Source organism: Pyrus communis, chromosome 17 (assembly GCF_963583255.1).
Source record: "Pyrus communis chromosome 17, drPyrComm1.1, whole genome shotgun sequence".
NCBI lineage: Eukaryota > Viridiplantae > Streptophyta > Magnoliopsida > Rosales > Rosaceae > Pyrus > Pyrus communis.
The window spans coordinates 5206883-5220516 of record NC_084819.1 but is presented as its reverse complement, the minus strand read 5'-3'; the positions used below and the strand labels follow the sequence as shown (position 1 = coordinate 5220516).

Sequence of the window (13634 nt, the reverse complement as noted above, 5' to 3'; positions counted from 1 at the left end):
TAAAGTAAATAGATTTAGTATTTACATAATCTTCCAACTGTTAGATAAAACAAAATGTGTTGAAGAATACAAATTGAAAAACTGACAGAATCAAATATGACTTATATTGAGTGAGTTTACATCTAATTACACTGAGATCTCTTATGATACAATTCTTTGCGCTTGTTGTGTTGTGCAGGTGATAAGACACACATTGGAAAATAATAACATATCATTAGTAGCAGGTCGCTAACATGTCTCTAAAATCTAGACGAAATGTACATCATCTTAAGCATTTTCCCACCTCAAAACTTCTCGTTTTTATTTTGTATTTTTCATGATCTGTTCTGTTTCCTAAATCTTTCAAGAACAATGCAAAACTAAATCATTGACAATATGTACTCTCTCTCTCTCTCTCTCTCTCTCTCTCTCTCTCTCTAGATTTGGTGACTAGAAGTCTAGAACACTGAGCTGAATGGTGAATGCTGGTCAATGTAAGTCAGTTACGTAGTTTGATTTGAAAAGTCCCTTTGTTATGGAACAAAATCATGCACAGAAGTCCAATTTTCTAAGTAAATATTCCCAACAAACTCCATGCATTGCACAAGATCTAGAAACTTTCTCAGTGAACCAATGTTTCTTTTTTCTTGGATCAGAATCTCACTCTTCCGCCTCTACTTCGACACAGAAAACCCTAGCAAACGCTAGTTTTCCTTTAAATTAAAGAATAACCCAACTGAAGTCCGACTGCGTGCTTCTTAAGAGCATCTAGGAACATCTTCATCCGAGTATAGCAGTTGGAAGGAGAATACAGAAGCAAAATATACAAGAAAAGCATTCCCACCAAAAGTTGCAGATAAATACAAATATTTTGCTGAATATATTATTACCCCCACAAAAAAGCTAGCGTAGGCACTCCAAAAGAAGAATCCCACCACATCCACGCAACCTATTTCCCCCCTCCATTTTTACCTCATGCCCAAAAGGCCCTTGTGCTCTCTCTTATGTCGAATGGTTATCATATTAACAAACCCTAATATACTCACAGTGACTCGCAGTGGTTACCTTTCCACTTCATTCCTTTATCCAATTCTTCAAAAAAAACAAGTTTTTGATGTACAAAGAGCGACTTCCAGCTGAGCAAAACCTTATCTTCAATCTTCACGTTAGTATTACGATTATCTGACTCAATTCTTTTGACCTTTGCTTTCCTTTTCTCTAAACAAATTAAGAAGCGGCTGCATGCATGCACACAATAAAAAGTTGGATACACCGCAGAAGTTTTTTTCTGTTATTTCCTAATGCATGAGGTAAACTGCAAAAAGACCAACTAGCAATTACTATTACTATTAGCTTGACTCCCCCGTTCCTTAGTAATTCAGTGAACTGAAAAACGAGAAGGGGACATGTTATTCGCACTCTCAGTTTGTCATTTTAGAGCGTAATTTGGAATTGAAAATAGCAATAGCTAGACAAGAAAAAAAAACCATTATCACTTTTCCCCAGCATAATGTGCAAAGACTGCTTTTTCACAACTATATTCAACAAATTGTGGATTCCAAGTAGACTAAGTGGTATTATGTTCTCACTAGAAGGTTAAGAAGTATCTTGTTCTTGAAGAAAAGGGAATAATGGGAATCCATATATTATATAGTTCCATAGCCAAATGTAAGCTTAAGCTTGACTCCTTTTTAACTGGTTAGTTCTTGAAGAATTCTTTCATTAGATAGGTATCTGAGTTGTACACCATTTGAACAAAACCCTCTTCACCAATTGTGGAGAAAATATTTATTTGAAAACAAAAATTTAGGGGAAATTGAATTAAAAAAAAAAGGCTATATATGTCAATGGAAAGAAAGGTTAAAGGCAAAAAAGACTCAAAATTCCTCTCATGCCTCGCTCCATAACTTTCCTCTCCACTGCCTCTCTACTTTCCTCTCTCTACACTTTTCCTTAATCCGTAAGTCTTCTTTGTCTTCTTTATCTTCTTCTTCTTCTTCCTTCCTTCCTTCCCTCCTTCCATCTTGTTCTGTTAACCCCAATACAACATTGCTAGGGTTTCATTCTCTCTCTCTCTCTCTCTCCCCTCTATGTGTTCTTCAATGGCAGAGACTGAACCAGAGTCTAATTACACCAAACACCAAAAGTTGGTTCAAGAACAACAAAACCATGAAAAGCCATGTAAGTTTTACAATCATTTTCTTTACAAAATTGCTCTAGTTTTAGTTTTCCTTGTTATTCTCCCACTTTTTCCATCACAAGCTCCTGAGTTCTTCAACCGAAGTGTAGTCACCAGAAGCTGGGAGCTTCTGCACCTTCTCCTTGTTGGCATAGCAGTCTCTTATGGCCTTTTTAGCAAACGAAATGAGAAAATAGATGAGGACAACAGCAACAACAATCACACAAAATTTGATAATGCTCATTCATATGTCTCTAGATTTCTTCAGGTGTCCTCAGTTTTTGATGATGAGACTGAACCCTCACCTGGTTCTGATGGGAACAAGGTCCAAACATGGAGCAGTCAGTATTATCGTAACGAGCCGGTGGTGATTGTGGCTCAGGAGCACTCTGCTGTTGATGAACAGAGAGGTACCGCTTCACCAATCGTTGAAAAACCATTGCTTTTGCCGGTTAGGAGCTTGAAACAACGTGTTCCCGAAAACCCGGATGGCATAGAGTCTGTTAAAGAGTCTAGTGGGGATTCTGGCTCATTAAGCAGGTCTAATTCAAGGTCAGGTTCAAGAAGGTTTTCAAGCAAATCGAATAAGGCTAGAGGTGGTGAATTTGGAGGGTTGGATTATCTAGAATTGGAGGAGAAATTGAAGGAAAGTATTGTGCTTCCTTCTCCAATTCCATGGAGATCAAGATCAGGAAGGTTGGATGTGAAGGAAGAAGTTGACAATAGTACTCCAATGGAGGAATCTGAGTTTAGCCGCCGAGAGGCGTGGAGTTCGAGGTCTCAGGGTTCTCGTTCTTCTCGATCGAATTCCATTTCTTCGTCCCCAAAACTGTCTCCTTCGCCATCAATTTCATCTCCAAACAAGTCTTCTCCTTTAATGTCATTGTCATCATCGGAATCTCAAACGAAGAATGCAGAGGATTTGGGGAGGAAGAAGAGCTTGTACAAGTCTTCTCCTCCCCCACCTCCACCGCCCCCACCAATGTTTTACAAGTCATCATCAGTGAGGCCGATTAGAGATGGGGTTTCGTATGAGAAGGAATTGAGGAGAAGTTTCAGTAGTGAAACAAACAACGTGAACAGGAGCAACGGAGAATTTGTGATGGGCAGAGTGAATTCAGGGACCGAAACCAAGCGAAGAAGCTACGTTGATGGTTCATCAATGGGGGGGCCAGTCAGAACAACCAGAGCTGGTGAGAGCGTGGCAGGGCCTTGGAAGGTAATGGAGAAAAGCTCTAAGGAAGTTGAAACAAGCTTGGTGGAGAAAGCAGCACGAAAGAGAGTAGGGTATGATGAAACTTCTTTCAGGGCTGAGAAAATGGGACATGAAAGCATCCACAGCATGCCTAATTCAGCTTCTTTCGATGAATTTTCTGAGGAACAGAAGGAATATTTTCACAACAAGGTAGTGATGGAATCGGATGAAGAAACCGAAAGTGAAGATGAGAGCTTTGAAGAAAGTTTGATCCGAAAAGACATTGGGGAGACGCCAAAGCCAACTCCAAACAGTTATGTGTCTGTTTCAGGCAGTGTGAGTGATGAAGGGCCTGATGTGGATAAGAAGGCCGATGAATTCATAGCGAAATTCAGGGAGCAGATTAGGCTTCAGAGAATAGATTCGATCAAGCGATCGAGTGCTCAAATTAGTAGAAACTTGTCAAAGTAATGCAGAATGAATTAAACTTGGTGTTTTAAGTTTCCCTTCCTTGGGGTTTATGTTGTAATTGACTTGGTATTGTAGCTTCTGTTCCAATATTATGATCATTGGTATACAAAGATTTTACATGTTTTTTGTATGGGCAGTACACCAATTGCATGCAGTGGACAAGTATTCATCTTGTTAAACTTTACACTCACAAAACCTACAAAAGCAAAGTTTTGTTCAAGAAATTTTATGTAGATATGCATATTGAACTTAGGTTCCCGGTTGAGAAGAAACTAGCCAAGAAACTAGAGGCGAGAAGAGAAGAAAATTTAATCAAAACTTGTAATATTGACAATATATCAATCATATTGAACCTCGTTATACAATTACCATCAAATACGACATGGGGATGTTTGATTTTAGATCAATCAAAACTTACACTATTGACAATATATCAATCATATTTATTCTAATTAACATGAGGTACATTAGTGCAACCAAAATAAACAAATATTACAAACTAGTGTCGTGTTACTTATAAAGCCCTTTTCTCAAATTTTTGTTATTTTGGAATAAGTCAATAGCTTCAAGTTATGCATCGCAGTTTCCATTCTATAGTTCGACAGATCCAGACAGTTTTTCTAAGCCTTAATCATAATAAATGTCTTAAGCACAACATATTTGAAATAAGAACACAAGCATAAAATTCCACATTTACCACCAAGACCATCCTTTTAGTTGCCTCCAATATCTTAAACACAACATATAACATACTTAATTGTAACGAGTTCAATACCAATTTATTCTTTGCACTCTTTTAGTATATTGTTGTATACAAACTAAAATAAAGTTTAGAAACCATAATACAAGTACATATTTTTTAAGTTCTTGTTTTTCTCTTCAAAATTATGTGACAAAGCTAACGAGATCTACCGGTTTTTATTTGTCTAATACAAGTACATATTTAGGGGGCATTTGTTTGCCCTCACTAAAGAGTACTAGACAGGACTGGACTAAGGGTTAGTCCAGTTTGTAGGAAAAACGAAATCTGCGATAAACCCAGAAAATATCAAAATCTGTTATATGCGATTTCGAATTACAGAAAATATCAAAATCTGTGATAAACCCATAAATATATTACCTTGGGTTGCAGTGCTCTTCTCCAAAAATTTGTAGGAAAAAACGAAATCAAATTGGAGTTGTAAAACATAAATTATAGTAGAAATTTGATATGTGATTTCGAATTTGCAGTGCTCTCTCTGCTTTGAGGAACAAAATGCACATATCCTCCTTTGAGGAAGAAAACTAGGAGAAATGGGGGAGAAAAAGAGAGAGAGGAGGGAGATGGTTGGCCGGAGAAAAAAAGGAAGAAAATGAAGGAGAGGGGAGTGAGAGAGTGGGAAGAAAGAAGAAACGATGGGCCAGAGACAAAAAAGGGAAGAAAATGAGGAGAGGGGAGTGAGAGAGTGGGAAGGAAGAAGAATAAAATGGTAGAAGTTTCGAGATAGGAAGAGATTTCCAAAAAGAAAAAGATAAATTAATAATATAATATAAATTTATGAATTAAAAATATAATATTAAAATTTATTAATTATTTTGCTTCTTAATCCGACACTGCTCCAAACGCTTCATTAAATCAGTCCAGCTTAGTCTAGTCTAAGCCAGTCCAGCTTAGTCCCTGAAACTATTCTAGTTCGAGATAATCCGGTGCAACAAACGCACCCTTAAGGGACTGGTGACACCACTTGGACTATCCATGAGAATCAATTTGGGTTAATGCTTTATGCAAGGATTTTTCCAATGCACATCATTTACGTTAATAACATAACAAAATTCAATAGATTGTTTAATTTAACAGGATCTAACAATTTTTGTTCTGCTGTGTAACTTAAATGTGCACTAGAGAAAACTCATGCAAGGAAGAAAGTTGGGCTTTGCAAGAGGAAACTTGGGATGTTGGGCTTTTCTGTACGAAAATAACATTGGGCTTTAAAATTCAAAACTCTTCATCTTTAAGCAGAAATTGAGTTTTGCATCAAGCGTTCTCAACAAAATTGTCTGCCTACACAATTTTTTTTTATTTTTTATTTTTTGTCAAGCAATAGTTTTTGTTAATTAGATGTTAGATTAGTCACTGACGAGATTTGAATTCACATCTTTATAGAAAGGCTCAACACATTTCCACCACTGTGGTAAAGGGCCACTTACGTTTGCCTACACAATTTGAGTTATGGATTTTGGTAATGTGTCTAACTTGGTAGCTTACAGCAAGAATATTATGCAAATCGCTGAAAGGAATTTAGTATTCTTTCGAACAAGGAAAAACAAAAAAAGGAGGAGGAAGAAGCTTAAGGGCTTGTTTGGTACTCTACTTAAATTCAACTTTTTAAACTCAAAAATAATTTTCAAGTTTTAAGCCTTAAAAACTTGTTTGGTAGAATTATTTAAAAAAACTGAACTGAAGACTAACTAAAAAATATAGTATATTCTCTAAAAACATAAAAATTGAGTTTTTAGAGTTTTTAAACTTAAACTCACTCTTTTCTTTTCTCTCCCTTCTCCCCTCTCACTCCAAATCTCTCTCTATTTTCTTCTTTCTCTCTCCTCTTTTTTTTACCTTTTTCGTCTCTCCTTCAATCCGCTCTCTTCATTCTCTCGGTTCTTTCTCTCTCTCATTCCTCTCTATCTCGTTCGATCCTCTCTTTTCTTTCTCTTTTCTTCAATCATCTCTTACTTTCTTTCCTCATCTCTCCTCTTTCTTCCTCATCTCTTTCCTCATCTCTCATCTTTCTTCCTCTTCTGCAACCCCCTCTTTTTAGATATTTTTATCTAGTTTAAGTAGTAAGATTTAAAAATTTAAATCGCAAACCAATCAAGTTTTTTAGTTTTAAAGAAAATTATTTTCAAGAAATGTTCTTAAAAAATGTTTTGAGAAATGATAAAAAAATTCAATTATGATACTAAACATGCCCTAATTTTCAGAAGAAAAAAAAATCCATGAAAAAAAAATATCATGGCCTAAAGAATCAGAATCGGCGGTTTCATTTGCTGTCTTCAACCTTTGATATTCGTTCCAAAAACATTACAATTTGAATTTACCCAAATCTTCAAATTAAGCATGCAACATGCATATACCAACTAGCCTTTTGGTTTAGTAGATATTTAACTTCGCTTGATTAAAAGATATTTTAGGACCGACTCACATAAATGATGAGAACTATATATATTTGTGGCTATCCCCGTTGCAGTGGTATAACTTTGTTGCGACATTGAGGGTACATTGTGAAAGTCTTTGTAGATCTTCTAGTGTTTGTGGAAAAAAAAAAAAAAAAGAGTAGATGCAAGATGCATGAATAACCACTTCAATCTAACAACCCATTAATTCATTATCTAATACTTCAGTCTAACAACCCATTAACTCAAGAATGGAATTCTGACTAGGAGTGTCATATCAGTCGTTTGAGTTTGAGTGTGAATGATTCAAACTTGGATGCATTCCCTTACTTATTCTCGTATACATCTTGCTCTTAAATACACAATACGGTGATAACTAATTTGGCCAAATTAACCTTTTATGTTTTTTCAAGTCTCTTTAAAATTAAGAATGTGTTGGATGTTATCTAGAATGCCCTCTTTGATATTTGTAACAGCTTTTTTTATTTTACTATTATAATAAAACCGTCATGGTTTTGGTTTTTTTTTTTTTTTTTTTTTTTTGAGAAAAAATATACTAGAAACCTATAACCATTCGAAATGAGTGGTCAAGTGACCAAACTGTGTATGAAGTATGAACCACTCTAGCTTCCTTTGTGATTAGCAATCATCAAAGTCATTGATCATAATATATATGCCTTGACTTTAAAAAGAAAAGATTAGCCACGATTGAGGAACACGTTTTTTTGTTGTCAAAACACTAGAAAAACCCCAGGAATTAGGAACCGGTCTCCGTGACTAAAAACTTACATTTCTCTGGGTCCATCACAAATCTTAATATTCAACTGCGAAATCCTCAAATCCCCTCAGAATTTTCTACATATTCACACCCACCAGTCACCATTCAAAACCAAATCCCCTTAAATCCTAATCATGATCGTAATCCCCACTTAGAATCAGGCATTCGTTCCCCATAAATTAAGGATCTTTAAATATTAAAATACTGGGGAGGAGACAAGGAGGGGTTCCTATGTAATCTTAATTAATTAAACATATCTCCTAATTTTAAGCGATTTGGGTATAGCCATATTAATTAGAGCCGTGTCTTCATTCTCCACACTCAAAAGTTTGAATCGCGTCCTGGTAACTTAGATTATTAACTATTGAACAAAAGGTAGACAATGAAAGGTTTATTAATCATAATTAATTAAAGGGAAATTGATTGTTCTAATGACAAGTCTATGAGTAAAAGGGTAATGCTTAGCTAGCGAGACCATCCATTTAAACTATCTGACGTGATTGATAACTAGATTAAATGATCTAAAAAATTGGTCTAACTAACATTACTCTCAGTGAACTCAAAGACTTATAGGGGTGATATGACTTTAGGAACCTCCTCGTCACTTATATTACATTAGAATATTGCTCGAATAGAAAAGAAAGTGAACTCAAAGACTTATAGGGGTGATATGACGTTAGGAACCTCCTCGTCACTTATATTACATTAGAATATTGCTTTAATAGAAAAGAAAGTGCACAATCCTCCAATGTTAAGAGATGTTAAAATGAAAATTTTAATTAGACATTACACTTTACATTCAAAGTCCTCCTTCCCTTTCCCCACCAACAAATGGTTGGGTCTAACAAGGGAATTAGGGAAGAAATAGTAGTGCCACCACCAAACCCTAATCTACAAAAGAAAGAAGATCATGAAAGTGATGGGCCAGATACTATAAAACATGCAGGCCCACCAAATCACATATTCCCAACCACCATATCTCAAAGAGTGACCAACATAATAAGGTTTTGGAAAAATTTACAACCGCTTCTTTTTTGCTCATCCTCCGTACACATCTAAAATATATAAAGGAGATTCTAAAAAGGTTTTTGCAAATTTTCTCCAAAATGCCCTCTCTCGTTTAAAATTACGACCGGGCGTGAAAGGCGTCGAACGGCAACGGCCGGTGGGGGATGGTGGTGGCGGAGGCCCAGGGGTTGATGGGCCCAGGCCGTGGTTGAACTGGCCCCATCTGAAGATGGGACCGGGGATCAGCAGCGGATGATGATGAGTTGGGTGGGACCCCGACACGCTCACACGAGGGGCACATGGTGAGTGTTGTGGGTGGGGTCATCTGCATGTAGAACTGCGGGGAAAGTTTCAGTGCTCTCAGCTCCTGAACCTCTTTTTGCAACCGCCTGTTCTCCTCTGTCAGATTCTCACAGCATCTCTTCAAGAACTCACAGTCCACCTCTGTTTGCTTCAACTTTGTTCTGCAAATCACACAAGAATTAAATCTGTAAATAAGCCTGCACCCCGCAGGGGTATAAGCGTAAATTGGGTATATGTTTTTTGGTTTTCCGAAAATACCCACCTTGCTCTTCTGTTCTGAAACCAGACTTCCACTTGTCTAGGCCGAAGCCCAAGCTGTTTGGCCAACGCCAATTTTTGCTTCTGCACCCAAAACAAATGAAACCGTACGTGTTAAGTGAACTTTCTCAGCAACCAAACGGAAATTTGTCTATTTTCTCGGCATCCAAACAGAACTAGTCGCAGGGATTGTCTAGGAAGACAAGTAACACTTACAGGGTTGAGAGTGTTGTGCTCCTTGAAGCTCTCTTCGAGAATGGCGGACTGGTCCTTGGAGAGCCTGAGCTTCTTCCTGCACGCCTCGCCATCCTCTTCGTCGCTGATGCCTCGAGAGCCATCCCTCTCGAGGTCGAGATCCTCGCCGTTGGCGTCTCTCTCGCTCCGCTTGCCGCTCACACTCGACACGGTGCTGTTGGGGGAGGACACCCCCGCTTCGTCTTCGCAATCGCCCGTCGAAGGCGGCCGGTTCACGTCGATGCCCCGAAGGAACGATCGGGGCACGGCCCGGTATGTCTCGGAGTTGGAGTTTAGATCTGCATATCGGATCGCGATGAAATAAGAAAACAAAAATCCAACCAATTTGTAAAAGAAAAAAAAAGTTAGTGGGTTTGGTTTGCAATTGGTGAAAAGTTTGTTGTAGAGTTACAGATCTGAAAGACAGATATTGAGAAATCATAAAAGCCCTGTTTTTTTCTGCAAAAATGTCAAAAATTAAAAGAGGGGCAACCCAAAAGGAAAAAAAAAGGAGGAAAGAAATAAGAAAAGGGGAATTTCCAGGGCGTTTGTTTCTCAGGAAAAAGAGGTGAGAAAATTGTTGAAAAGGGGTGGGAAAGCCAGATCTGAAACTAGAAACCCACATGCAAGACAGGAAGACAAAAAAGCACAAACCTGAAGAAGGCAAGGGGTCATTCCAGAGGGGCTTTTGGGGAAGAAAGCCAGAAGTAGAAGAAGCAGAAGTTGGGAGCAGAGAAGGCATCAGATTGAGCCGAAAGCCGCCGCTGCTGCTGTTGCTGTGATTGTTATGGGTCTGAGGAAAATTCAAGCTGAGACTCAGACCCAAATCTTCTCTTTCAACCATCATGCTTACCTCCTTCCTTTTGTGGGAATTTCACTCTGAGTCCTGAGTCCTGGTTCAGTTTCAGAACAAAAGAGTTGAGAGAGCTTGAAGGTAGAGAGAGAGAGAGAGAGAGAGATAGAGAGAGAGGGCAAGGGGGATGTTATGGAGAAGAGTGGTGGGGAGGGTGTGGGGGCTTTTATAGAGAGAGAAAAAGAAATGGGTGGGGGGAGGGAGTTAGTGTGTAAGTTCAATCATGACTAAGGTGTCAGGAAGGGAAGCCCCCATAATCTCAATCATGGTTCTTGTTCCCCAAAATAATGTGCCCCACTCTCTCTCTCTCTCTCTCTAACCCACATTTGTCCTCTTATTTTCTCTCTCTACTTTTTTAACCATGGTAAATGGAGGAGGGGGCCCGCCTTTTAACTGCGTTTTGCCCAACTTTTGTTGTACCTTGCCAATAAAAAAATACTTTAATTGTAAATTTTTATACCCGTTGCTGTTATGGTCTTGGTAAGCTCTAATAATTGTGGTGTTTTGAACTTTGACCGTGCCAAACACACAAAACGGAAACAGAAACAGAAGCAGAAGAAGAGTATCAGACCTTTTACTAATGCTATATTTGCTGATGTACCTTTTAAACTTATATAGAATTGTCAATTTTTCTTATAAATTTTAATTTTAACCGATTATCTTCATAAACTTTTATAATTAACCAATTTCTTCCTTAAACTTTAATTTTAACTTACTCCCTAAATTTTTATAAATAGTAAATTTCCCTCCTGCGTTAGATTTTAAAAATTTACATCCATTTTTCCATCCATCTTGATCACGTAAATAACACATGACAATTATATGATATGTTGAGATCCAATTTTCCATCCTCAAACCGATGGGCAGTCAGAGAGAACTATCCAGACTTTGGATGATATTTTGAGATCGTCGGTCCTACAATTTGGAGACACTTGGCACAAGGGCTTACCGTTGATAGAGTTCGCCTACAACAACAGTTATCATTCTAGCATTGGTATGGCACCATTTGAAGCGTTGTATAGGAAATGATGTCGTACTCCACTATGTTGGTCCAAAGTTGGTGAATGAGTTTTGGTAGGCTCGGAAATAGTAGATGAGACGACACGGAACATTAAGGTGATAAAGGCTAACCTGAAAGCAGCCTAGGATCGGCAAAAGAGTATTGCCGACAGACATTCCACCGACATAGTTTATAAGGTTGGTGATTGGGTATTCTTGAAGTTATCGCCGTGGAAAGGTATTGTACGTTTCGGAAATAAATGGAATCTCAGCCCTAGGTACATCGGACTGTACCAAATTGTTGAATGAGTTGATGAAGTTGCCTATCGACTCGCTTTGCCACCAGAGTTGGTGAGAATGCATAATGTGTTTCATGTGTCGATGTTACGGAGATATGTCTCTGATCTGTCACATGTGATCCCTCCTCAACCACTGGAGATCAATCCAGATTTGACCTACGATGAGATTCCAGTGACTATTCTTGATTGGAAGGATAAAGTTCTTAGGACCAAGACCGTGCAGATGGTGAAAGTTTTGTGGATGACCCACTCATTTGAGGAAACTACTTGGGAGACAGAAGAGCGCATGCGAGATATGTATCCACGTCTGTTCTATGGCTTTGATTTGTAATATGTGATGAAATTTCGGGGATGAAATTTTTATAAAGGGTAGATTGTGACGATCTGTCCCTAATTTTCCTATGTAATTTCTCCCTCGACTATGTGAATTGTCTATTATGCCTTAGAGGCAAGTGACGTGGACATGTTTATTTTTCTCTTAATTTATTTTGTTGCTTCTGTAATAAATTTGTACACAAACATGAATTTTTATCAATGTGAAAACACTATTTCAGATAGATTTCGATTCCCTTTTCTCTATCCCTACCTACCCTTTTAACCCATCCCGTGCTTTCCTTTATGATATTCACCAATCCCATCTTTTCCCTCTACACGGCACCCAATCAGAAATCAAAAAAATGAACTCTCTTTTCTCTTCCTTCTGTCTCTCTTTCCCATATACCATTCCCTCTGCAACAACCCTTTATAAGCTTCAAAGGTCATAGATCGAACCCAAGACTCTCATTTTCATGCTCATCTCAATTCCACGAGCACAACCATACCCTTAGAACTCAGTTTAGACGAGATTTGATTCGTTGACTCGGAAGGTCCGAATCGGCCGAGTTTTGAGTTCGACGTATTTTCAAACGAGTTAGGAACTTTTGAAGCTTGAGGAAGCTTCTACGCAACTCCTCGAGGCTCATTCAACAATTTGGAAGAAGTTTGGAAGTGAGACGATCGAGTTTTAAAGAGTTCGCTTTTGGCCGGAACTTTTGAGGTGTTTTCCAACAATCTCCGCCCACTCCAAATAGGTATAACGTGATTCTACTCTTCATGAGCTTCAAATCTACATAAAGTAGATTGAAAATGGTTTAGAAATGAAGAAGTTATGCAAGTTTGAAAATTTTCCAGAAACCGGCGAGATTTGAGTTGCAGACGGCGACGCTGGCGGTGGAGGACCGCGGCGAACGATAGGACTCGCCGAAGAAGAATGAGAATATTCCGTCAAAGTTAACGGAATATTCTAATGGTGTCAAGTAACGCAGTTAACCTCTGTTAAGGATTTAACGGAATATTTAGTGGAATATTCCTAACGGCCATTAAGCCTTTATTAAGATTTAGCCGTGCGTGGGGGCACGTCTGGTCGTGCCTTGGCCAGCGCGTAGGGGCGCGTGCAAGGTCCAAAATTATTTCTAAAAATTTGGGGATGTTCGTGACGTCGAGTAGATCGATTTCATGTATTTAAACCCTAGGTTTTAGCAAACTATGGGGGTTTTTATTTAGGTTTCCATATATGTGCTTTAATTAATTCTATTATAGTTATTTCACATATAGGGGAAACATATCCTGAGGAATTGAGGGGCTAGGCTAGGCTCGAGGGCTACGACCCAACAACGTACTTGTTAGTGGGCAGTTTATTTCTATATATATATATGGCTTATAGTTTACATAAAATGCATTTAAATGTTTTATGCCTATTATGTCAATTTTAGTTTAATTTGGTAAATGTGCTTTGTGTTTGGAATTATAAAAAGGTTATGGCATGTTCATACGTATATCTACCTGCTTATAATTATGGTACTATGGTAGAATACTAAAATGATTCTACAGGACGCGCAAGTAAATTCAGGTGAGTTCAGTGTTGATTTGAATTGTGCAGCATACAT

General features: G+C 38.1%; 2 protein-coding genes across 2 annotated transcripts; one reads left to right on the top strand and one right to left on the bottom strand.

The window, feature by feature from the left end:
- Window positions 1-1845: 1845 nt before the first annotated feature.
- LOC137723400 (suppressor protein SRP40) lies at window positions 1846-3941 on the top strand. Its single transcript, XM_068462593.1, has one exon. It carries the CDS (start codon window positions 2070-2072, stop codon window positions 3822-3824), a length of 1755 nt encoding a protein of 584 aa, XP_068318694.1. The 5' UTR covers window positions 1846-2069; the 3' UTR covers window positions 3825-3941.
- A 4565-nt stretch (window positions 3942-8506) lies between these two features.
- Window positions 8507-10522, bottom strand: LOC137722800 (homeobox-leucine zipper protein HAT4). Its single transcript, XM_068461895.1, has 4 exons — window positions 10213-10522; window positions 9541-9857; window positions 9329-9408; window positions 8507-9227 (listed from the first exon to the last, which is right to left on the bottom strand). Exons 1-4 carry the CDS (start codon window positions 10403-10405, stop codon window positions 8882-8884), a joined length of 936 nt encoding a protein of 311 aa, XP_068317996.1. The 5' UTR covers window positions 10406-10522; the 3' UTR covers window positions 8507-8881.
- Between the last annotated feature and the right edge of the window lie 3112 nt (window positions 10523-13634).